The 25,129-nt window shown below is 39.5% G+C and overlaps 3 protein-coding genes across 3 annotated transcripts; all 3 read right to left on the bottom strand.

The window, feature by feature from the left end:
* Positions 1–1,935: 1,935 nt before the first annotated feature.
* LOC121753637 (40S ribosomal protein S16-like) lies at positions 1,936–2,606 on the bottom strand. The gene has a single exon (XM_042148865.1). It carries the CDS (start codon positions 2,522–2,524, stop codon positions 2,084–2,086), a length of 441 nt encoding a protein of 146 aa, XP_042004799.1. The 5' UTR covers positions 2,525–2,606; the 3' UTR covers positions 1,936–2,083.
* An 854-nt stretch (positions 2,607–3,460) lies between these two features.
* LOC121756174 (2-carboxy-1,4-naphthoquinone phytyltransferase, chloroplastic-like) lies at positions 3,461–6,638 on the bottom strand. Its single transcript, XM_042151646.1, has 10 exons — positions 6,388–6,638; positions 5,732–5,939; positions 5,228–5,331; positions 4,929–5,000; positions 4,681–4,819; positions 4,493–4,599; positions 4,337–4,427; positions 4,109–4,258; positions 3,969–4,034; positions 3,461–3,884 (listed from the first exon to the last, which is right to left on the bottom strand). Exons 1-10 carry the CDS (start codon positions 6,474–6,476, stop codon positions 3,750–3,752), a joined length of 1,161 nt encoding a protein of 386 aa, XP_042007580.1. The 5' UTR covers positions 6,477–6,638; the 3' UTR covers positions 3,461–3,749.
* A 2,708-nt stretch (positions 6,639–9,346) lies between these two features.
* Positions 9,347–10,453, bottom strand: LOC121754072 (protein EXORDIUM-like 2). Its single transcript, XM_042149409.1, has one exon. It carries the CDS (start codon positions 10,451–10,453, stop codon positions 9,554–9,556), a length of 900 nt encoding a protein of 299 aa, XP_042005343.1. The 3' UTR covers positions 9,347–9,553.
* Between the last annotated feature and the right edge of the window lie 14,676 nt (positions 10,454–25,129).

Genomic DNA, 25,129 nt, shown 5'->3' on the forward strand with positions numbered 1-25,129 from the left:
AATGCCCGGTCGGGCGTTTCCCCACGATACCTCCAGAAGCCTTTCGCCCGGTCGGGCGATTATCCCTTCTAATTTCGCCCGGTCGGGCGTTTGGTGGTTCAACTGCATTTCAGCAGTTTTCTCGGCAGTTTTGCTGGGGGAAATAAAAATAGAAAGGAATTTACAGAGAAGGAAGGAGGACAGAACGGAGAAGAAGGAAGAAGAGAAGAGAAGGAGGAAAATCTACCCGACACTCCGACGATCCGACTCCGCCATCCAATTCTACTCCGAAAGAGCATGCCTTCTACGGTTTTAATCATTGAATTTATCATGTATCAAGGCTAGGCTCATTTGTTGCTCCAAGTTGTGAATTAGACTCGTTAGAATGCTTCTACACTTTTGAACTCATGTTTGATATCATTGATTGTGTTTAATGCGTAATTCTATTACTTTAGAGGCATCTTTTGTGATAGATATCTAATCCTTGTTTATTGTCTCTTTAACATAGACATGGATGGATTAATCAATTGTTTGCTATCAAATTAGAACTGTTCAGGGGATAAATTGATAGTGGATTAGGTAAGTGATTATAGTAGACGACGTTCGTTCCCGCGCATCTGCAGGAATTAAATGTCGTTGAAAATTGGTTCATGGAACAAGTGTTCAGCTGACTGTGAACTATACGTCGTAGACATGTTCAGTGCACGCGATTAGGTTGATAAGTTAATCCCAAATTTGTGTGTGATAAATGTGTAGAATGATTCGAGTCTAAGGAGCAACTTGGAGTGACCTGTTTTTCTCGTGTTTAAAATCCTTGCGTAGTTAGTTTGTTAACTTAGTGTCATTAATCATCAAAACCAAAAATCGAACCTTTTTATGCTTTGTTTAGTGTTAAGTTTTAATAATCATTCCCTTCCCTGTGGATCGACACCTAAAATACTACACACGAAGCTGTATTCTTGCAGTTAGTGATAATATTTGGGTAATTAAATTGAACTTGCGTGCGAAATTGATCTGTTTTACAAACCAGTATTATCCACATCATCCATCGATGCCAAATCCTGTGGAGACAACTTTCAAACTCGAAAAGGAGGAAGGCGCACTTCAACTTGGAATAACTTTCAAATGATCACATATTTTTTTCTCATAATACAAAACAAAACGTTAAAACATTTGTCATTCATAATTCACAGAGAATTAAAACCTTGTTTTGGCTAGGAGTTGAGGTAGTCAAAATCTTGAGTAACAATTTATTCTTTTTTATGTATATTTAGTCATGTACAAAGATTTATAATAGAGTAAATTTTTACATATAAAAAAAGAAAAATAAAATTACACATTATTTTACATTTCAGCACAAAATATAAGAAATTACTCCTACCATTTAGTGAGTTAGGTAGACATAGAAAGAAACAGTGAATAAAATAAAATCAATAAGTGATGAGAAAATAAAGTATGAAAGGCAATAAAAAAAATTAAGGGAAACTAAAATGGCTGAATAAGACTTGGAAAACTTGAGTATGATAAAAACAAGTAGGAGTAGTAGAAAATAAAGGAGCTAAAACAGCCCTGCATCAAATATGAAACTATAACACTCTTCATGGATTCCTCTTCAAAAGAAAACAGATTCACAACTTGTCATAGTAAAATAAAGTCATCATCATCAATAAAAACATGAACACAACCAATCTGCTAAATATTATCAATATACTACTATATAAGGTTTAACCAAAACGCAAAGCACCTAACACCAAACCAAAATATCGTTGAATAAATCTAAAACTCACAAAACAGGGGATGAAAAGAGACTAGACTCATTTAATTTCATTGTTCCATAAATAAATTATGATCAACCACAGAAGACACAACAACAACAAAACTCGACAATTAAAGAGAAACAAGATATCAATTTAAATGAAGACACAACGATGATAAACATTTAAAAACACATCAGAATTCAACAATTTTCCGAATTATAGCTCAAAACGAAAGGCATGTTCATTGATGATCCGATATAACCTCGAGAAAATAACAAAACAGCAAAAACAAACTTCAATTTAGTCCAGAAACATACTATCAGAAGGCAATAGCCACTACCAGGATTTCAACGGTACGATTTCTGGAACCTAGCGCGAGCACCGCGACCACCGAACTTCTTCGGCTCGCAGCGCCTGGGATCGGCGACGAGGAGAGTCCTGTCGTACCTGCCGAGGATATCCTTGATCTCCTTCTTCGACTGCTCGTCGACGTACTTCTGGTAGAAGGCGACGAGTGCCTTGGCGATGGACTGCCGGATGGCGTAGATCTGCGAGGTGTGGCCTCCGCCTTTGACTCGGATGCGCATGTCGACTCCGGCGAAGCGGTGGCGGCCGAGGAGGAGGATCGGCTCGAACGCCTTGTAGCGGAGGATCTCCGGCTCCACGAGCTCGATCGGCTTGCCGTTGATTTTGATGAGGCCGCGGCCGCGCTTGCAGTGAGTCACCGCCACGGCGGTCTTCTTCCGGCCGAAACATTGAACTGACTCCTTTGCCACGGGTGCCGCCATGGTTTTCGCTTCGAGCTTCTGTCTTCGTCTCTCTCTCTCTAAGCGGCGATGCTGAAACCCTGATTGAAGGAACAAATAAACCCTAGTTGAGTTTTTATTGAAAGAATGGAAAATGATATTTATATTTTTATTGGGCCTGTGCTGTTAGGAATGGGCCACTCAGTCCTATTAATAGGGTACTAATTATAAATAGAAAAGTAAAAAGAAAGAAAGAAAAAAAAATGTAAGTGGTTTCATTATAAATTTTCCACACAAGGTCAGTTAATTTTTGTTATTGGGTTCGGATATTTAAGAATAAATTATATATAGTCTTTCACGATATATTAATGTCAAATAAAAATTGATTTTAGGAAACAACATAGTCAGGGTTTGATTGTTATTTCATTCATATATTATGTTTCAATTAATGAAACTATATGTGGTCTTTTTAAAAATGGTACTTAGAGTTGGCATTATGCTTGAGCTGGATGTGTTGTCTAAGGTGACGAGATATGAGTAATCTTGTTTAGATATTAACATAAATAAAGGACATACGAAGCTTCGTATGGGTGATCTTGTTCAGATATTAACAAATACGAAAGACTCATTTATGAAGGACACTCAGTGAATTTTTCCATCACTTTCTACAACTAAGTATTAAGCAATAAAAACTAAGTATCTCTCTCCTCCCTTGTTACACAACTTATCAGGCAACTAACCTATAAACTTTGTCGTCCATTTCATTCAAATAATAAGAACCAACTTCCAACTTCGATACTTTTATAACTAATTCAAAAAAATTCTCTCGTGCATCATCACTATACTATATATAGAAGTCTAAATCACCATATTAATAAGTTCGGATTTGTTATTGGAACATCATTCCTATAGTCCAAAAATAAAATAATTTAGTAAACTTAGATTTGCTAATAGTTTGAACTTTGATGTGACAAAGGATGAGAGTAACACTTGCCCAATACATACATAGTATAAACTTATGTAGGAGTATTTATACATTCCAAACATTACAAATAAAGAACCCAAAATTGGATCTCTATAACATTATTAGACCAGTAAATACTAATCCAAAAAATGTGTATTATACATAGCTAAATAGTACTACTCCATAACACACGAAGTATAGCAAGTAAAGTTGATCAGTTAGTATGAGCCTATTTGTGTTGTCTGGTGAGAAAAAATCAGTAGTTAAGAGAGAGAAGCTTCCTCAGCTTTGCCTTATTGAACCTTAGAGAAGAAGGGCTTGTGGAAGTTGCTTTCTTGCAAACATCCTCGCCGCCACCAGCCCGGCCGCCAGCGCAGCTCCAAACGCCGTGTGAAACCTCACACAGTAGTATTTGGCCATGAAGATCTTTGCCTTGTCCTTTTGCAAATCCAAACCAAATCAAACCCTCTTCTACTATGATGTTTTTATGAAAAAAAAAAGAAAAAGTTAAGTACCCCTCACCTTGTGGTACTTGTCAACAAAGCTAACCGCCATGTTCGCAACTGGCAGCGTTAGGCCACAGAGTACCTGTGGTGACACGACCGTTGTTGTGAGACAAAAGTTGGGATAGCATTAGACTGAAGATAATGACAGACACTTACTACAGATGAGAAGGGGAGAGTCTGGGTGAGGCCGAGAATGAAAAGAAGCAAGTAGAGCACCACGACAGTTAGTTTCACTACTTTCGCGCCTCCTTCAGTCCCGAGCCTCACCAAAGGGGAGAACTTCCCGACTGCCTTGTCGTCCTCAATCTGAGCTATGTATGAACACAAATCAGTTGTGATCAAGACATTTGTCATGAGAGAGAAAGGGAGAGAGAGAAAATCGACCTGATGAAAGTGACTACAGAAGAGGATTAAGGAAGTTGTGATGCCAACAAGAATGGATGAAGCAACAACAGCTCCAGAAATAGGCAGCTGCCTAAAAACATAACTGAATTAGTAAAACTGTTTATTACAATGTTTGTAGTAATGAGAATGAGCTACTTTGTGCTGCTCTGGAGCAAGTAAAAGGCGGTCGTTGCAAATGGCCCGAACGCTGCAAAGCACAGCGGCTCCCCTAATCCCAAGTAACTCAGGCGAAACGGTGGGCACTGCAAAACAAATCATCACCACAGCTGAATTTTTTCATTTTGATTGTGAGATATGTTCAACTAGTGAAATATATGCATTACCTGATAAACATAGCCGCAGATTATGGCATACGAAAGTAGCATTATCGAACGCAGACTTCCAGCTTCGACAGAAACCCAAGAAAGGCCAGCGAAGCCAAGTGCAAGTAGTATCCAAGCAACAACATGAGTCCCTGTCCGGCTTCACATAGCATTATCGTTACTCGTGCGTACTAGAGCAGAGACGGGCTTTTAGGGGAAAACACGATGCTTGTGATTCGTGAAAGGTAAGGGTTAAGACCATTTCTAACCTTCCAGCTAGATTAACAACTGATTCTTTCTTGTTTTTATCTGCTCCAGTGTCAAAATCATACACATCGTTGCTGTCCAAAGTGGCACACGAGGCATTCAGAAGGATCATTCGATACAAAGATGAACAGAAATCATCTAACTAATGAATTATGAATCCACTTTGGCCTTTCAAGATGATCAAAAGGCATAAACAAGGACTGTCTGTTCTAAGTGGAAGTGAATAACATATCGACACGAGTGATGAACGCGGACTGTTAGTAATGAGATCATACAATTCGGAAAAAGGTGAAACGCAAACCTTAAGTTGAGCCAAGCTATAATACAAGCTGAAGAAACACACAGCCTGAGGAAACGGTTTACAAAATACTGGCCCGTCTCCAAATAAGCCGCTGCGCTCCCTACCTGTTTATCGAAGAAGCCAACGAACTATAAGTCATGAGCTAACAAATGCAGACCAATATCTCGAGAAACTTCTTCATAAATAACCAACAAAACAAGTTTTCAAGTGAAATGGCAAGCTTTTGATGACATAATTTCTGATTAAATGCATAAGTAATTCAATGGCCATAAATATATCAACTCCTCAAGATCAACCCTTTGCCTCATTTTTAAAGGTAAGCACAGACAAAATGCTTCCTTCATGCTCGAATCACTCCAAATATCGAAACAAACATGTTCCCATGTCTAAAGGATTCACTGATTCTGCTCTTATAGTCATACAAACTCACTATACAATATCCAATTTTTTGAAAGTTTGAGCAATTCTTAGGATGCTACCAAAGTAAGAGTCGAATAAACATACTGCTATAGGAATCAGAGCAACGGTGTACATTGGTAATTTGATGGCTCTCCATATCAAAGTTGCTTTAGAGATATCTTCCTCCCTCTCTTCTTCACTATGCTCTGCCACACACTTCAACAAAACTCCGTACCGCCTTCGTGCAGGCCTCGTGATCGCCTTATTGAAACGTATTTTCGCATTTTTCGGCCTTCCACCAACATGATAAATCCTGAAATGGGAATGAATTTGATCAAGTGCTCTCAACAAAAAAAAAGTAAACTATTCCAATATAAAGGTCTAACTAAACTAGGAGTCTAAGATTCCATTCCACATCTTAATATGAGACAAGAACCCAAAACAGAAAGAAAAAATAAATGATTTTTAGAACTCCATCAAGAAAAGAATGTGAAACAGAAGCCATGCTGATAACATTGCTTCAATAAACATTAAATATTACAACTAAAACCAACTTTTTATATGATTATCATGGTTTTAGACTTTAGTGACTACTTTTATCCAATAAAATATCCCATCACACAGAAAGTGGAGAAATTTAAACCATTGATTTATCAGATAAACACAAAATCACAACACCATCTGGGAAAAAGGGAATTCCAACTAAAAAAAGATAAGATTTTGACTAACAAAACTAAAACAAACACACACAGAGAGCTTGCCTATTAACAGTCTGTATGTTGGGAAGGAGTTGGTTGAGATTCTTGACGTCATGGCGGAGGCTCATGGAATAGAATGCAGCTGCTGCCATAGCTGAGAATTCAAGAATTGTGAGAATCTCTATTTGTTTGGAGAGAGAGAGAGTGAGGGGTTAAGTCTAGAGGGAGAGGGAGGAAGAGATAGTAATAAACAGAGGGAAGGAGATTTCAATTTTCAACCGCACAGATTTGACAAGAATGGAATTTTATGGAGAAGCTAGTAGTTACAGTTCGTTTCCCACTAGATTAAATTAAGCAAATTATTGTCTATTGGATTGGGATAAGACTTTCTGATTGGCTAGTCAAGTTGGGTGGGCCAACCTACTCTATTATTTTATGTTTATTTTTATTTTTATTTCTTTTCGAGTATTAATGGTAGTAAAATGGAGTATTTTGAATTTCATAAATCAACAAGTACTAATATAGCAGAAAATTATCATAAGGGCATCATCAACATTGTGCTCAAATTTAGAGCACGTGTCCGTTCCATGCCCGTGCAACGCAATATAGTCTAAGCTCGAATATGATGTTACTCTTACGAGAGATAGATACATTGATTTTAAGTTGTTGACTTTATGACGAGAGTGTTGTTTATTCTTTTCTTTCTAAATTTATAAAACCAAGATTATAAAGAATTTTGGTGATCAATTCTTTATATTTATTACTAAATGAATGATATGCTACATACCTTATGCAAGCATCACTCTCGTTTGAAGCATATTTAGCATTGTTTGTTTCAATTTATATATTTAGTTTGATTCTAATACATTAAAAAATGTTATTGAAGTTTTCAATTTCACAAAATTCATAAATATCAAAGCTTGATTACTTGTTCCTCTATAACTTTGAATAAATTAATAAAATACTAAATAAAGCTTTGATTTTTATGAATTTTGAGAAATTAAAATTTTCAATAACATTTTTTAATGTATTAGAATCAAACTAAATATATGAATTGAAACGAACAACGATAAACGTGCGTCAAACAAGAGTGGTGCTCACATGAGGAATTCACGTAAGATATAAGATATGTAGCATTTCATTTCTCTTTATTACTAATATGCTTGACGAACAATAGAGCAGCGTTACATAATCAATTAAGAATAAAAACGTAACAACAATTAAAGAACAACGAAAACAAATCATTTGTTCAAAACCATTAATTACATGGAGTATAAAAGGAACGAATATTGTAAATTTTATTAGATTTAACTATAGATTAAATAGTTGTAACAAAAAATATAATAGAATATTATTAGATTTAAGTAGAGATTAAATAGATTGCGTTACTTTATTGTACAGTAATTGTTATAGGCTTACTATTTGGCTTGGACACCACTTGCGATTCCAACCTTTGAAAGGTTTTAGAGACTTCATTTGTCACAATTAAAAGCACTAGTTTTCGTGTTAATTTAATTCTAATAACCTGCACTCCGAAAATAAATATTACTATTATGCATTTTTTGTCAATCAATACTATTTTTTTAGAACTAGATAGACAAGAAGACGTAAAATTTTGTTAATAACCTTAAATATAAAACTAAAAAGATCTAGTAGTACATATTTGAGTTTAGGTTGAGTTCGGCTAAATTTGCTCAAACACAATAATTTCATTTGAAAAAAATTAGTCCATTGGATTATAGAGTCTTATGCCAAAAAAATTAGTAAATGAGAAAATAATTATCAGTTATAGGTAGGAATTAGGATCATAGGATTAGGAAGCTCATAGCATAAGGACTTTCTTAGATTATTTAAGAAAGGCTAAATTGGGGAGAAAAAACATTAAATTTGATCAATTTAATGTCAATCACATAATTGTCAAAAATAACCGCCTATGGGATTGCTTTTTTTTTTCTTAATATATAGTATATGCATAGGGCGTGGATTATGGTTAGCATTGGGCATGAAAACACAATAAATAGTACTTCATGAAAACACAATAAATAGAAGTTTTTCATTTTCTGAACTCATTTAAAAAAAATAATATTAATTAATAATTAAAATAGAAAAAAATAATGTAAAGAAACTGAATGGAGCTAGTACTTACTTTGAATTTTAAATATTCCAGATATATATTAATGTTGTATAAGTTGACCAACCTAAATTTTGAACATAAAACGTGTTTTAGTGGGTATACGTTTTCTATCAGTCCAATAAGTGCGAATGCTCGACTAACTATAATCACGATTTAGTGGGTACACGTTTTCTATCAGTCTTGAACTCTGAATGTTCGAATCACTCTATAATCACGAGGGCTAATAGGACCAAATTACTTCCAATATATTATATCCAGCTTTTAATATAAGTTGATTTAAATAATTTTGTCCGAATTTCTAAAAATTAGATAATACTCCATATATAATAAATTAAGGTAGTGGTTTTCCATATTATAAAGAACATCGAAAGACGACATTCAAGATATGAGATTCAGTGTCCCACCTCAAAATTTATCTTTTCAATAGAATTTTTTATTATAAAAATGTTTAAATTTAATAACATAAATTTCGACTTAAGCATACGAATTTTGAAATTAAAGTTCTACATAGCAACACGGGATGAGACATATAATCTCATCTTACAAACCTTGCACTAATTTGTGCTTTCATGTATTTTGTAGATAAAAATTTACGTATAATATACTCATTTTGTCTCATAGGAATATACACATTTTTAGTTGGACACAATTTTTATACTCATTTAGTATCACAAGAATATATATTTTTAATTGGGTATCACTTTTAATTTATAATTGGTAAAAAAAAAGCTAGAATAAAAAATTAATTAAAGTGACTAATTTTCGAATAATTTCTCATCGACATAATTTATTAACCATAGAACATTGAGCTCACCTTTATTAACCATATATATTTCGAATATATTTATTAACCATAATTTATTACCATATATATTTCGAATATATTTATTAACCATAAACCATAATTTATTAACCATATATATTTCGAATATATACTCATTACACTGACCTCAAATTGAGCTCACCTTTTATTAACCATAAAACATTTATTTCTCCTTCTCTGACTTGACACGACAACAAATTACCCCAAATCGAAACTTAAATAGAATGTACAACACCTGTACCCCAAAGTACAACCCCATATCCACAAAACACTCACACCACCGTAGAGCACCGTGAAGTCCGCGGGTCCCACATCGCCGGAAGCAAATACCTCCGCCCATTCACCCCATGCGCATTATAGCTCCCCCCCGTCGCCTCATCCGTCTTAATCTCCCCGGCGTAGCCCGGGTACGCCCCCTTCCCGAACACCCCCGCGCACGCCGTCACCGCCTCCACCGGCGCCGCCGCCGCGCCCTGATAGTACCCGTCGCTGAACGGATTCGTCACCGCCCCGGCCAGCACAGCCGCCAAGTTAACCACCATCCCGTCCGCCGCCACGTCGCCGTTCGGCGCCACCAGCGGCGGCCCCTGCGGGCCGTACGCTGGCCTGTGGAACGGCCACGCGCAGAAGCCAGGGCATTGTGCCCCGGCGTCGCCCACCCAGGCGTACAAGAACCGGCCCGGCCGACGGGCCGACGACGACCCGTGGGTCCCGCACCGGTTCATGCAGAACCCGTCCACGCGGACGTCGTCCGCTGTGAGGACGACGCTGATCAAGTTGCCAGTCTGGCTGCTGATTTTTGCGGCCAGACTGGCAATTTGGGAAGTCTTGAGGGACTTCCCAATTGAGCAGCGGTCGTCGAGGATTTGCCTCGCGGCGACAGCTACAGAGCCGCGGACGCCGTTGTACCTCTCCGTCTTCCTCCACCACGAGGCGACGGAGGGGGCGGGGGGTTTGGTGGAGTTGAGGGATTCGAGGAAGTCGACGATGATGGAGCGGCGGGCAGGGGTGAAAACGCCATACCAGAGGAGGTTGACGGTGACGGTGCCCTTGAGGAGGGGGCCGTGGTGGTATTTGAGCAGCGGGGGCTGCTCCTCCACGAGGGCGGCGGTGGAACAGGAGGTGAAGAAGAAGAGGAGGAGAGGGGTAAGATAGTAAATTGATGATGCCATGGTTTTTGATATTTTGATGAGTTTGGAGGGAAGGTGGTAGTTATATAGTGGGAACGGGAGAAGAGAAGGGTCAGGATTGTGGGGACACGTGGGGTGATATAAGTGGATGGGGAATATGTGCCACAATGGAAGCTTTGTCTGAAGGATGGTGCGGATGATGTTGACGTTCGTGTTTTGTGTACGGTTTTGCGCCTGAAACTGATTTATGATTGGACATGTGAATGCTTAGATGTATTATTCAATTCGTCAGCGATATAAAGTCTTTTACTACTATGATTCAATTCGTCAGCGATATAAACTTTACTTCTCTCTGTCCCGCACTACTCGTAATTTTCCTTTTAGGCACGGAGATTAAGGAATGAGTGATAGACAAAGTCAACAATTACGGCGGTAGGTATAAATTGTTACTATAAATAGAAAGAGTGCAAATAACTTGGGACACCCAGAAAGGAAATAAGTGCAAGTAGTACGGGACGGAGGGAGTATTTTGTAGCCAGAGGGATAACTCGTAAAGGCACGTCACCATCTTATTTGGGTCCGAACACATGGCTAAGGTGTGTCGTACGTTTCTGTCCGGGTGCTTTGTTGGAGAGAGAGCGCGGTCACAGTGCACAAATGAATATCACATATCGGGTGCAATATTGAGAGTGGTTAGCAGTGAGATGGCAAGAGTTGTTTGTGGTACAATTTGAGAGTGGTTAGGTGGTGGCCAGCCATAAATAGAAGGTAAGTGGACATGATTCATATATGAAAAGTAAATAGTTAGCACAAAAGAGAATATAGATAAGATATAGTACATATTTTAAGTTTATTTAAACCTTAGTAATTCTAGGATAAGATAGTTATCTATTCTAACAAATTAAAAAGTAAATGGATGGGATAAAAGGGAATGTTTTATATCTTTAATCGCACCATAATTGTTACTCGGTAACTCACACTCTATATTACTCGGTAACTCACACTCTCCAGCAACACAGCTGCACAGGACCATAGCACACACCTTAGCCATGTGTTCATCCACTTTATGGTATCTATTGACTTATTTGTTTATTAGACAAGATAACTATCATATTTTGGTATTATATGAGTTAAACCAATTTAAAATAAAATATATGTTTTTATCAAATTTTATCTTATTTATATTCTTTTTCATCTACTTTTTATTTATGAATCATATCCACTTACCTTTCAATAACGAATCATATCCACGATTATCATATTTTTTGCTATTTTTTTATTATGTTGGTACATCACTTTTGTTAGTGATGGATAATATATATATATGTATTTTATTTATATAATATTGAATTTATAATTTGGTTTCAATGATAACTAATTAAGTACACGAAAAAATTACTCTTGAACTTTTGGACGTACAATAAAAATTTAAATAAAATGTGAAAAAGTGAAAAACAATAAATTTAAACAAGTGAACACATAAAAGTGAAATTGATATACACAAAATATTCATTATGAATTCAAAATGAAAATACATATAGTAATGAATACTTTGTCCTAGAAAGTTTGTCACATTTTTCAATTTTCATTTGTTCCATGAAATTTGTCAAATTTTACTTTTTAACATTTTAGATAGTGGGCTCCATACTGTATTAACTCATTCTCATTAACCTTTTATTATAAAGTGAACTACAAAAATAGTCTTTGGACTTTAAAAATATCTCCAATAATCTCTGGACTAAGGGTTTATTTCGAAATTGATCCTTTTGCATTGTTTTATCCTGAAAATGCCCTTATTGGGGACTGGACAATTTGGTATTTTCACATTTTAAACTCTTTCAATCTGATATTATTTCAATGATTGTACTCCTCGTTCTAAGGAAGATGACTCAATCATTGGGCAGCACAAGATTTTATGTAACTTTATTTGTGTGTAAGGTGAAGAAATTAAAATATAAGACAAAGAATAAAATAGGTATGTTTTTATTTTTAGTAATGAATAATATTGATTTAGACATTAAAAGAAATGTGAGTTTTCTTCGGATAGAGGGATTACAACTTAACTAGACGGATGAGTAATATATTTAGTGCTTATTTGGTAGCCTAGATAAGACAAAGATATGAGTTATATAAGTTACTAATTTGGCTGTTTGGTAAATAAATAAAATTCATGTTTGGCCATCAAAACTCATCTCAGTCTGCTAAGGCATGAATCGAATTAGTTCAAAATGCGAATTATTTAACAGTCCAAAAGAATAAGATAATATATCCTTATCTTAAAGTTTATCGTAATTAATTATCTTATGTTAATTTAATATGGGGATGAGGTAATATATGAAAATGCACGTATCACAATATTTGTAGATATACTGTTTGGGACCACAAATGCAGGCAATTTAGTAGGTGGTGGACCAAAATGCAGAGGCTATGATTTTTTAAGAACAAGGCAGCTTGTTGCAGAATTCAAAGTATGGGAGGAGCTATGGCCCTACATCTGCAATTTTTCGAATGATGACATCAGCTTTTTAAGGGATATTGCTTCCTCCAAACTCCAATGCATTTATTTATATATAATTTCCAATGAGTTTTATTTGTATATAATTATTTTATCTTTTTTTTGTTTAGTAAAAATAGTCTTATTTTTATATGGCAGGAGTTTTATTGAAAATTGATAAAGTAATTAGAGATAAGGTGAAAAAATGTAAAGAGTATTAGAGGGAAACTTTGCAGTTTTAGAAATGAAACTATTTATTGTAGACATCACATAATGTCAAAATGAGCCTATTTTTTTTGGATGAAGAAAGTAATAAAATATAAGCAAAAATAAATTAATAGATGTGAGATTTATTACCAAAAATAGTAAAAAAGTAAATACGAATACGTTGGTGAATGTACCAAAAAAGAAAAATTAGTGACAAATAGGGGCAGATGGAGGAAGTAGTAAGTAGTTAGGGAGATATTAATGTGTTCCATCAATTCTAATTGTAGCATGGGAAAGAGAAATAGAGAAATTAAGGAGAGGATATTTTTGCAGTCATGAATATATGATTGATTGGATACATTATATGAAAATATGTATTTATTACAAGAAAATTAAAAATGAAAATATTAAAAATATGAGTAGATAAAATTAGTTGAATATAGAGATTATAATCAAAACTAGTGAAAAGTAAATGGAATAATTATTTGCAAATGAACGAACACGGAGCCAATTATGACGGACATGTAATATTAATATGTACGTTTGCCCATTTTCAAATTTTGGTATAAAGGTAAACCAGAAAATATACGTGATGAGTGAAATAAAGTTAGTGAATTGTAGATTCATTAAAGTAGTAAAAAGTAAATGAGATAATTATTTGCAAATAAATGAAAATGATAAATTGAGCCGATTATTGTAGACATTGGGAGTATTAATTTGCATTCTTGCCCCTTCTAAAATTTTGTGTTAGGGATATCAACATTTTTTAACACAAATATTGGTATTATGTAAATTAGGGTACATGATTTACATCTTTTAGGAATATCAACATTTTTTAACACAAATATTGGTATTATGTAAATTAGGGTACATGATTTACATCTTTTAGGAATATCAACATTTATTAACACAAATATTGGAATTATGTAAATTAGGGAGGGAGTTTATATTACATGATTTACATATTCTTGATTCAATTTCAAGTTTATATACTAATGTTACAATTAACTTTAGTGGTAGCAGACAACCTCGCTTAATGGAAACCTATCTATTTTTTAATACAGAGCATAATGTTTTTTTTTCATAATGTGAACACAACTTTATGGGAGTTACGTTTTGATTAAATTTAGTTTACTAATCAACGAATTAATTTAAATATAGAATAAATCCAACCAAAAAGTGTAGAAATTTGTAATCCCAAATTTTTCACTCACGAGTCACGAGGCTAATATGTTCCTTTCATTTAATTTTTGTCTTTCTCATAACTAATGTTCATTTTAGAGTTTGTTCCTTCTCACTTTTTTATTTGTTTCTCTTATACTTATTCACATACTTTGTGTAATGTCCGTTTTTTTTAATTAAGGGGTGTTTGCTTTTTGTGAATATCTTGTTTAAGATATGGTGTGGTATGTTTTATTTGTTTTACATTATTTATGGGTGTGAATATTTAGTTTATGGTTTTTGAAAAGCAAATTAATATCCTAATTAATAAATTAAATATCTCTCTCTCTCTCTCTCCCTCTCCCTCTCGGTTCTCTCCCTCACCCCACGATCTTCTCAACCCCCCCACTCCCACAAAACCGATATCTTTCCCTTCCCAATCACAATCAATCATCGGTTCTCTCTTCTCCCTCACAATCTCAACACCGGTAAGCTTCCTCCCTTCTCCCTCTCGGTTTTTACCTTCTTCCATTCACTCCCTCTCATCATCTTCTTGGATTCCTCAAGGTGATACCCTCCTTCGTCGTGAATCGGAGTCGTAAGAGGAAGTAAAGCTTTTACACTACGTTGAACTATCCGGGAAAGGTAATACTGTAAAAAATCATGGATTAAATATGCCCGGTCAATGGATTTTGACCAAATAATAAATGTGACGAGACATTTAATTTTGTGAAATTAAATGACATAGCGTCGATCTACATTTTACGTAGGTAAATGTAGTATATTCACTTTCTCAAATCCGATTTCCGGTGAGTGAGAAATAGTGGATTAAAGTTGGGCATAATTAGCTTTTAATTAAAGCTTGGAGATGGAGCTTAGGGAATAATTAACTAGTGTTAATTATCCCACATTGGAGGATTAACACATCTTTAATGTGTATAAATTAAGTGACTTTATGTTACTTAATAATTATAGTGGACCAAGATGGGTGAAAGAGCCCACACGCGCGCACACGCGCGCGCCGCCGCCGCCCGCCCGCCCGAGCCCGAGCCCGTGCCCGTGCACGTGCTCGTGCTCGTGCTCGTGCTCGTGGTCGCGGGCCGCGGGCCTCGGGCCTCGGGCCCGAGCCCGATCCCGAGCCCGATCCCGATCTTGATCTTGATCTTGGACTTGGACTTGGATCTTGGCAATTGGTCTTTGGGTGGTCTTTGGGCTTGGTGCTTGGCCCAAACTATTCTTTTTGGACCACCGCCGAGTCAGCAATCCAAGTGGCTTGACACGTCGTCAAGCGAGGCACAGTCACGGTTGCCACGTGAGAAATCCACACGCTCCACACACGGATGGCACACTCCTGCCACACGTCTGTAACCGACGTCGGTTACGAATTGCCATGATGACAGCCATCATGGCTGTTGACCCCCTGCAGTGGACTGAGCCTATAAATAGGCCAGCCATTCCATGCATCACTACACAATTCAAAAAAGCATTCTGCATCATAAGCTCTCTCCCTCTCCCTGCATAGTTTTTCTGTCGAAGCTCTGCCCTCTCCTCCATCCAGTTCGCCGGAGCTCTGTTGATTGCGGTGCTGCATCAATAGAGACGTAGCCGTTTTACCTTTGGGGACGACACGCCAAACCGAAGAGCACTACCGGGGCGTATCTCGTCTTGCGGGAAGAGGCCTCCTCGACTCGGCTAATCACACTGGTTTAGTAGTTTCGATTATACGTTGTATTTTTAAGTTCAGTTCTTCCTTTCCTTTCTTTTGGGTTGTATTACGCCCGGTAGTTATCTTTGTAATCCCAGAAACCAACAATCGCAAGACGAGATAACTTGCCTTTGAAGGAATTTGGACTTCTAAACTGAACTAAAACTTTCGAAATATTAAACACCTTTGCTGGAGATGTCTACCGACTCCAACACCGCCGCTGCCACCACCGCCGCCGCCATTCCCTCCACCATGGCGACCACTGGACCGGTCAACACTTCATCGATTCCCTCGATGATGCCAACTTCTGGCTTCCCAGCCGCTTCATCCACCGTCCCTTGGGTTTGGGACAACCCCTTCGGGGCGTCCACTGGTTCCACCTTTGGTGGTTCGGTTGGTTCCACTTTTAGTGGTTCCTTCGGATCCTTTAATGGATCGAGTGTTGGTGCCTTCGGGCTCAATACTAGTGTTGGATCTTTCGGGATCAACACGAATGCTGGGGCCTTCGGGTCTCATGCGGGTGCTAGTCCCTTCGGGGCTGGTACGACCATGGCGGGCTCTATGCCCAACATGAATGGTGGGGGCTCTATGCCCAACCAAGTTGTTGGCTCCTTCGGGGGCAACGGAATTGGTTCCTTCCAAGGACCAACTGCGGCACCTTTGGCACCAAGAATGATGCCACCTGCCGAGAAGCCACCAAAGTTTGGAGGATCTGACTTCAAGCGGTGGTACCAGAAGATGTTGTTCTACTTGACAACATTGGGCGTCGCCAACTTCCTCACGGAGAACGAGCCGCCCGCGCCAAGCGACCAAGAGACTAGGCTCGAAGTCATGGCGGACTATGAAGCTTGGAGAAAAGGGGATTATCTATGTAAAAACTTTATTTTAAGTGCATTAGATGATAGCCTCTATAATGTATACTCCAATGTAACCACATCTAAACAAATGTGGGAAAGCCTAGAGAAGAAATATAGCATAGACAATGCTGCAGGGACTGAACAGGTTGTAGCATCCAAGTTTATGGACTACAAGATGGTCGACTCTCGACCCATCATGGAGCAAGTCCAAGAGCTCCAAATGATCATCCACTCCTTAGTGGCTGAAGGGATGACCTTGCCCGATAAGTTCCTAAGGTGCACGATCATTGACAAGCTCCCTCCAAGTTGGAAGGACTTCAAGAGTTATCTCAAGCACAAGCGAAAGCAGATGACCCTTGAAGACTTGATCGTGAAGTTGCGCATTGAGGCCGACGTGCGCAAAAGTGATCAAAAGGCTAAGGGCTTCACCCCAAATGAAGCCAAAGCCAACCTGTTGGAGCGGGGCGGTCCCTCCAACAAACGCCCTCGCCCAAACCGTCCAAACGACAAAGGGAAGGGAAAGCAGCCTTCAAAGAAGTTTGAAGGCGACTGCTACAAATGTGGCAAACCGGGCCACTTTGCCAAAGACTGCCGCAGCAAGAAGAAGAAGCCGGCAGCCCACGTCGTTGAGAAGGAGTTCAAGGACTGGGATGAGAACGACCTCATTGCAGTGGTCACTGAAGAGGTTAACCTTGTTGATAACAAGGGAGGCTGGTACATCGACACCGGCGCTACTGCTCATGTTTGCTCCGACAGGAGCAAGTTTGCCTCCTACACTGCTGTTGAAGGGAGGAAGATCAACATGGGGAATCAAGCATCGTCAGAAGTCCTCGGCGTTGGCAACGTGATTCTCATGATGACGTCTGGCCTAACTATCACTTTGAAGGATGTGCTGCATGTCCCGGACATCCGCAAGAACCTAGTGTCAGGATCAATACTAGTTAATAAAGGGTTTAAACTTGTATTTGAGTCCGATAGGTTTGTCTTGTATAAGTTTGGAAAATCCATCGGAAAAGGTTATGTAACCGATGGGCTTTTCAAGCTTAGTGTAGCAACTCGAAGTGTTGCGAAGCCATTGGCCAATAAGAATAAAGCATCTACTTCCTCTTATTTGATTGAGTCTTCAAATTTGTGGCATTGTAGATTGGGACATGTAAATTCAAAAGCCATTAAAAGATTAGTAAATTTAGATTTACTAAAGGCTAATGAATTGGATATCCAAGATAAATGTGAAATTTGTCTTGAAGCAAAAATGACTAAGTTGCCGTTTCACTCGGTTGAACGAAGCACAAAACCCCTTGAATTAATTCACACGGATGTATGTGATTTAAAGATGTTGCAAACTAGAGGTGGTAAAAAGTACTTTATCACTTTCATAGATGATTGCACAAGATATTGCTACATTTATCTTTTAAGAAGCAAAGATGAAGCAATAGAGGCGTTCAAAAATTATAAGAACGAAGTTGAGAATCAACTTGGTTGTAAAATCAAAATGATTCGAAGCGATAGAGGAGGCGAATATGTAGCCCCGTTTGAGGAGTTATGCAACGCAAGTGGTATAATTCATCAAACAACTGCTCCATATTCACCACAATCTAATGGTGTTGCAGAACGCAAGAATCGAACTCTAAAAGAGATGATGAATGCTCTGCTACTCAGTTCAGGATTACCACATAACATGTGGGGGGAAGCTGTTTTGACAGCAAACTATATCTTGAATAAAATCCCTCTCAAAGGAAAAGATGTTACTCCTTATGAGTTGTGGAAGGGAAGGAAGCCATCCTACAAATACCTCAAAGTGTGGGGGTGTTTGGCAAAGGTGATGGTTCCTCCGCCCAAAGAAGTTACAATCGGACCTAAGACGGTTGATTGCATCTTCATTGGATATGCACTTAACAGTAGTGCATATCGATTTGTTGTTCACAAGTCTGAAATATCGACTATCACAGTAGGAACAACAATTGAGTCGAGGAATGCTGTATTTCTCGAAAATACCTTTCCTTGCAAAGATAAGGAAAAAGTATCAACCAATTCTGAGACAAGAATTGAAGAAGCCACTAGTTCTAAACAAGTGGAAGAAGAAGCCACTAGTTCTAAATCAACAGATGCGGAACCTGAATCGCGCAAGCGTGCAAGGCCCGATCCAAAAGATACAGTACTAAGACGTGGTAATAGAGTCAGAACACCAAAAACTTTTGGTCCTGACTACATTGCTTTCATGTTGGATGAAGAACCAACATCGATAAAAGTAGCCTTTGCTGGCCCAGACGGGCTGCATTGGAGAGAAGCTGTTCAAAGCGAAATTGATTCAATTTTGCTAAACCACACATGGGTGTTGGTTGATTTGCCCGAAGGTGCTAAACCTTTAGGATGCAAATGGGTTCTTAAAAGAAAGTTTAAGGCCGATGGAACAGTTGATAAGTATAAAGCCCGATTAGTAGTAAAGGGTTTTAAACAAAAAGAAGGACATGACTTCTTCGATATCTATTCACCTGTAACAAGGATTACATCTATCCGGGTGCTTCTCGCTATTGCTGCATTGCACAATCTCGAGATTCATCAAATGGATGTAAAGACCGCGTTTCTGAATGGTGAACTAGAAGACGAAATCTACATGGAACAACCCGAAGGGTTTGTAGTACCTGGACAAGAGAAAAAGGTATGCAAGCTCGTGAAATCCCTATATGGATTGAAACAAGCGCCATTGCAATGGCACTTGAAGTTTGATAATGTGATGTTATCAAATGGGTTTAAAATCAACGAGTGCGACAAATGTGTCTACATCAAGAGCACTAATAACGGTCATGTTATAGTGTGTCTCTACGTTGATGATATGTTAATCTTGGGTAGCAACACTCAAGTAATTAACGATACAAAGGCCATGTTAAAGAGAAACTTTGACATGAAAGACATGGGTCTAGCCGATGTAATTCTTGGAATGAAGATTCTAAGAACGAATGATGGAATCATCTTAACACAATCACATTATGTTGAGAAGATATTGAATAAATTCAAAGCCTATGATGGCGCGCCGGTTAAGACTCCAATTGAACTCGACGTTCACTTGAGCAAAAACAAAGGCGAGCCCGTTGCACAAGAAGAGTATGCACGGGTCATCGGGTGCATTATGTACTTGACTAATTGCACTCGACCTGACATTGCTTGTGCCGTGAACAAGTTAAGTCGTTACACGAGCAATCCAAGCAAAGAGCATTGGAGAGCTCTTGTGAGGGTTTTGAGATATTTAAAACACACTCAAAATCTTGGGCTACACTTCTCGAGATACCCCCCGGTGCTTGAAGGGTACTGTGATGCCAATTGGATATCCGATAATAGAGACTCACTTTCAACAAGTGGATATGTCTTTACTATTGGGGGTGGTGCTGTATCGTGGAAATCCACAAAACAGACCTGTATAGCCCGATCAACAATGGAATCGGAGTTCATTGCCTTGGATAAGGCTGGTGAGGAAGCCGAGTGGCTTAAGAACTTCCTTGAAGACATTCCATGTTGGTCTAAGCCAGTGCCACCAGTGCTGATTCACTGCGATAGCCAAGCGGCTATTGGAAGGGCAAACAATGGTTTCTATAACGGTAAGTCTCGACATATACGTCGACGACATAACACCGTGAGACATTTGATCACAACAGGGGTGATTACAATTGACTATGTGAAGTCAATAGATAATCTAGCGGATCCGCTAACCAAAGGGTTAAACCGTGATCAAATGAATAAGTTGCTAGAGGGAATGGGTTTGAAATCCACAAACTAAAGAATTGTCATAGTGGTAACCCAACCATGATGACTGGAGATCCCAAGAACTTGGTTCAAAGGGACAACTAAGCTATGAGAGTTCATGGAAAAAACACTCAAACTATATCTATTCCCTAGAGAGCAATAGAGTGTTGGAGAACTTGCCTCGTGGTAAAGGCTAAGTCTATGACTTTTAATGGTTCTTAAGGATCTCAAAGAGATGGAATTCTCAAAGAGACCAAGTATGGCAAGGTACTTGACTAAGAATCACCTACGTAAGTGCGAAGTGTGGTCGCTTCGTAAAAAAAACGCACTTATGAATCCAAAGTGGTGTCCAAGACCGCAATGGACACAAAACGTGAGAACGGATGAGGTTGAGGTGTTTAAGTGTTAACACCATTGTCTCGGTGCACGCCGTGGGGGATTAGTTCAAAGCATCGCGCTACTAAGCCGCCTGTGTATCCGATGGTGTCGACTATGGAGGGTTCAAAGTCAACAACTACCTATCCTTATGCTTATATACCTCGCGAGGGTTGAGCTTGTGTCTGCATGCATATGCATTCGGCTATTTCCACTCATGTGGGGGATTGTAAAAAATCATGGATTAAATATGCCCGGTCAATGGATTTTGACCAAATAATAAATGTGACGAGACATTTAATTTTGTGAAATTAAATGACATAGCGTCGATCTACATTTTACGTAGGTAAATGTAGTATATTCACTTTCTCAAATCCGATTTCCGGTGAGTGAGAAATAGTGGATTAAAGTTGGGCATAATTAGCTTTTAATTAAAGCTTGGAGATGGAGCTTAGGGAATAATTAACTAGTGTTAATTATCCCACATTGGAGGATTAACACATCTTTAATGTGTATAAATTAAGTGACTTTATGTTACTTAATAATTATAGTGGACCAAGATGGGTGAAAGAGCCCACACGCGCGCACACGCGCGCGCCGCCGCCGCCCGCCCGCCCGAGCCCGAGCCCGTGCCCGTGCACGTGCTCGTGCTCGTGCTCGTGCTCGTGGTCGCGGGCCGCGGGCCTCGGGCCTCGGGCCCGAGCCCGATCCCGAGCCCGATCCCGATCTCGATCTCGATCTTGATCTTGGACTTGGACTTGGACTTGGACTTGGACTTGGACTTGGATCTTGGCAATTGGTCTTTGGGTGGTCTTTGGGCTTGGTGCTTGGCCCAAACTATTCTTTTTGGACCACCGCCGAGTCAGCAATCCAAGTGGCTTGACACGTCGTCAAGCGAGGCACAGTCACGGTTGCCACGTGAGAAATCCACACGCTCCACACACGGATGGCACACTCCTGCCACACGTCTGTAACCGACGTCGGTTACGAATTGCCATGATGACAGCCATCATGGCTGTTGACCCCCTGCAGTGGACTGAGCCTATAAATAGGCCAGCCATTCCATGCATCACTACACAATTCAAAAAAGCATTCTGCATCATAAGCTCTCTCCCTCTCCCTGCATAGTTTTTCTGTCGAAGCTCTGCCCTCTCCTCCATCCAGTTCGCCGGAGCTCTGTTGATTGCGGTGCTGCATCAATAGAGACGTAGCCGTTTTACCTTTGGGGACGACACGCCAAACCGAAGAGCACTACCGGGGCGTATCTCGTCTTGCGGGAAGAGGCCTCCTCGACTCGGCTAATCACACTGGTTTAGTAGTTTCGATTATACGTTGTATTTTTAAGTTCAGTTCTTCCTTTCCTTTCTTTTGGGTTGTATTACGCCCGGTAGTTATCTTTGTAATCCCAGAAACCAACAAATACAAGGCCTCAACTCTCGTTTAATTCGAAAAACATGCATGTAGGACGTTTTGGGAAGGTTTAGATGCTGAATAGGTTTTGTGATTATGTGTTGTTGTCGAGCATGTTTTGTTAGTAACTGACAGTGGGTTCCGACCCCGTTTTGACTGAGCAAACGATCTCCTTTTGGTACGAAATTTTAACCGTATAAACTTGGATGTGTCTTCGGTGTGGTGTGTAAATTTCAGCTTCATTGGATGTCGTATGATTTTACTATGATTTTTGCAAGTAAACTGCGCAGTTCTGCGTGTGGTGTGTTCTGGGTGATGTTTGTGTGTGCTTTGGGTGTGTTTCTGAGTGTTGTGTTTTGTGAAGCATGTGGGTGTGTTTGGCCAAGAGATGGCTCGGGAAAATCAGTGTTTGGTTCGAGGGTTTCGTGTGTGTTGGCCGAGAGTTGTAGGGTTCGGCCTAGGGCAGTGTTGTGGAGAGTTTTGAAGGGATGACCCAGGTGTTTGGGTGTGTTTTGGGACGTAGGAGGTGTGGTGTGAATGTCGTATAGGGTTTGAGAATCGGAGGTTGGAGGAAAGTGAGTGTACACTGGACTGTGCCGAGACAGGTGCCGAGCTGTGCCGAGACAGGTGCCGAGCTGTGCCGAGACGGGTGCCGAGCTGTGCCGAGACAGGTGCCGAGCTGTGCCGAGACAGGTGCCGAGCTGTGCCGAGACAGGTGCCGAGCTGTGCCGAGACAGGTGCCGAGCTGTGCCGAGACAAGTGCCGAGCTGTGCCGAGACAGGTGCCGAGCTGTGCCGAGACAGGTGCCGAGCTGTGCCGAGACAGGCGGCCGAGGTGCCGAGCCAGGCGGCCGAGACGGTCGGCCGAGGTGCCGAGCCAGGCGGCCGAGGTGCCGAGCCAGGCGGCCGAGACGGTCGGCCGAGGTGCTGAGCCAGGCGGCCGAGACGGTCGGCCGAGGTGCCGAGCCAGGCGGCCGAGACACCGAGCCAGGCCGAGACGCCGATCCTTTTTCCGAGCTTTTTCCGAACCTTTTCCGAGCCAAGTGAGCCGTTGCACAGTAAGGGTATGCCAGGAGTTTGAGTGTTGTGTGTGTGTCGTGTGCGCGTTTTGAGTACGTCGTATGCGTGTCGGGTGCGTGCGGGGTGTGTTTTCGGGCGTGTCTTTGTGTGTTTTGGCTTATGAGATGTTGTTAAGTGTGTGTTCGTGTAACGTGCTAGATGTTGAAGTCGTCCACGTAGGAATCATGCATTGTCGTTTAAACATCGTCTACCCTGACTCTAATCATGATTTATTTATCTTTCAAAAAGGGTGATCTTTTACGAGGAAAGTGTGGTTGAAGGGAACTGTTTTAAAAGCTAAGCAATCGAGGTGGGCTTTTCTACCCTACTTTTATGTGGGTTATCTTTAAATACGGACTTTGTTCCGGAAATGTTTATGGAGGTGAACTGTTTGTCTTGCCAATTGTTTTGTTTTGAAACCTATCTGAAGTGGTTTACCATATATGTTTAATCGAATTCGGGTCTGTTGGGCTGCGAACCCTCAGGCTAGTGTACACGAGACCGGGAGCCATCTGAGAGCAAGTTGGCCGGTCTAGTTGACCTGGGGTGTGGCCACGCCCCTTGTCATGGTTGGATCAGATAGTGTATGATAGTGGGAATAAGGGTGGCAATATCTGAAAATGACTGCGCAGTCGAATTTATGAAATATATTTTGTGTACTTGGGTTACTTTCTTACACTTAAAACCCCAAGGTTACACTGATGTGGCATGACAAACTATGATTTTGGCGTGTGTCCACTGAGTGCAATAAGTACTCAGCCCTGCATGTTGTTTTCTTAATGTGCAGGTTGAGCGGCGATGGGGATGACGGATGTTGAGCAGTGAAAGCCAAATGAGTGTTTTACTTGGTCTTTTGGATGGTGTCGTGTCGTCATACCCGGCATCATCTGTCTTTTGGTCTTTTCCGCTGCTTTGTAATCCGATACATTGTTTTTATTTAACTCTGTTTACATTAACTTTAGAAATGTCTTCTTAGTACAATGTTTGAAGTGAACTTCTTTTTAATAAATGCTTTTGGGTCAAATATTCCTGTTCTCCCCTTTCTTCCCCGCTTCTTTATTCCTCCCCTAGTCGCGGTCCACCGTACTTCCTATCCTTAGGAAATGCGGGCGTGACACTTTGATTCTCCTTATGCAATAGCAAAATTTGCAATATTTAGTTTTACACTTTAACCATATTCAATATTTTGAAAATCGAATCAATAAGTAAATCTATGAGACTAAATTTATGGTTCAATCGATCGGAACAATTTCATTTTCATCAATGGAATGAAAGAATTGGATTCAACAGCCTCAGATAAATTAGGATATAATTGCCGTCACCAACACATTGATTTTTTATTAATTTTTTACTCTTATTTAACTAAAGAAAAAAAATACTCCATTATAAGTTACCAAACCCAAGAAGCTCTGGAATCTGTAAATGTTGCTTTTGCAACATCCATAAGATTTGGAATGTTTCATTTAAAATTCGTGCCATATCAAAATACTCACCCGAAAAAGAAATATTCAAAGCACATTAAATAAAACCAAAAAGATTTATAATTAAAGCAGCTTCTGGAATATAAATAAGGCAGTAGTAGTATGATATCTAAATCACGCTCAAGATCACGTCCAAATCTCTCTCAATCCCCAACTTATCTTTTAATAGTGTTTGATTTGATTTTGCATATCTTTTGTAATCTTTTTTATTTAATTATTTTGCTTGCTTAGC

This window comes from Salvia splendens, chromosome 11, assembly GCF_004379255.2.
Source record: "Salvia splendens isolate huo1 chromosome 11, SspV2, whole genome shotgun sequence".
Taxonomy (NCBI): Eukaryota; Viridiplantae; Streptophyta; class Magnoliopsida; order Lamiales; family Lamiaceae; genus Salvia; species Salvia splendens.

Coding starts and splice junctions, on each gene's coding strand:
- LOC121753637 (XM_042148865.1), bottom strand. CDS start 2,524: ATGGCGGCACCCGTGGCAAAGGAGTCAGTTCAATGTTTCGGCCGGAAG.
- LOC121756174 (XM_042151646.1), bottom strand. CDS start 6,476: ATGGCAGCAGCTGCATTCTATTCCATGAGCCTCCGCCATGACGTCAAG. Junction 5,940..6,387: donor AACATACAGACTGTTAATAG/GCAAGCTCTCTG, acceptor TTCCCATTTCAG/GATTTATCATGTTGGTGGAA. Junction 4,259..4,336: donor TCTGTAGTCACTTTCATCAG/GTCGATTTTCTC, acceptor TACATAGCTCAG/ATTGAGGACGACAAGGCAGT.
- LOC121754072 (XM_042149409.1), bottom strand. CDS start 10,453: ATGGCATCATCAATTTACTATCTTACCCCTCTCCTCCTCTTCTTCTTC.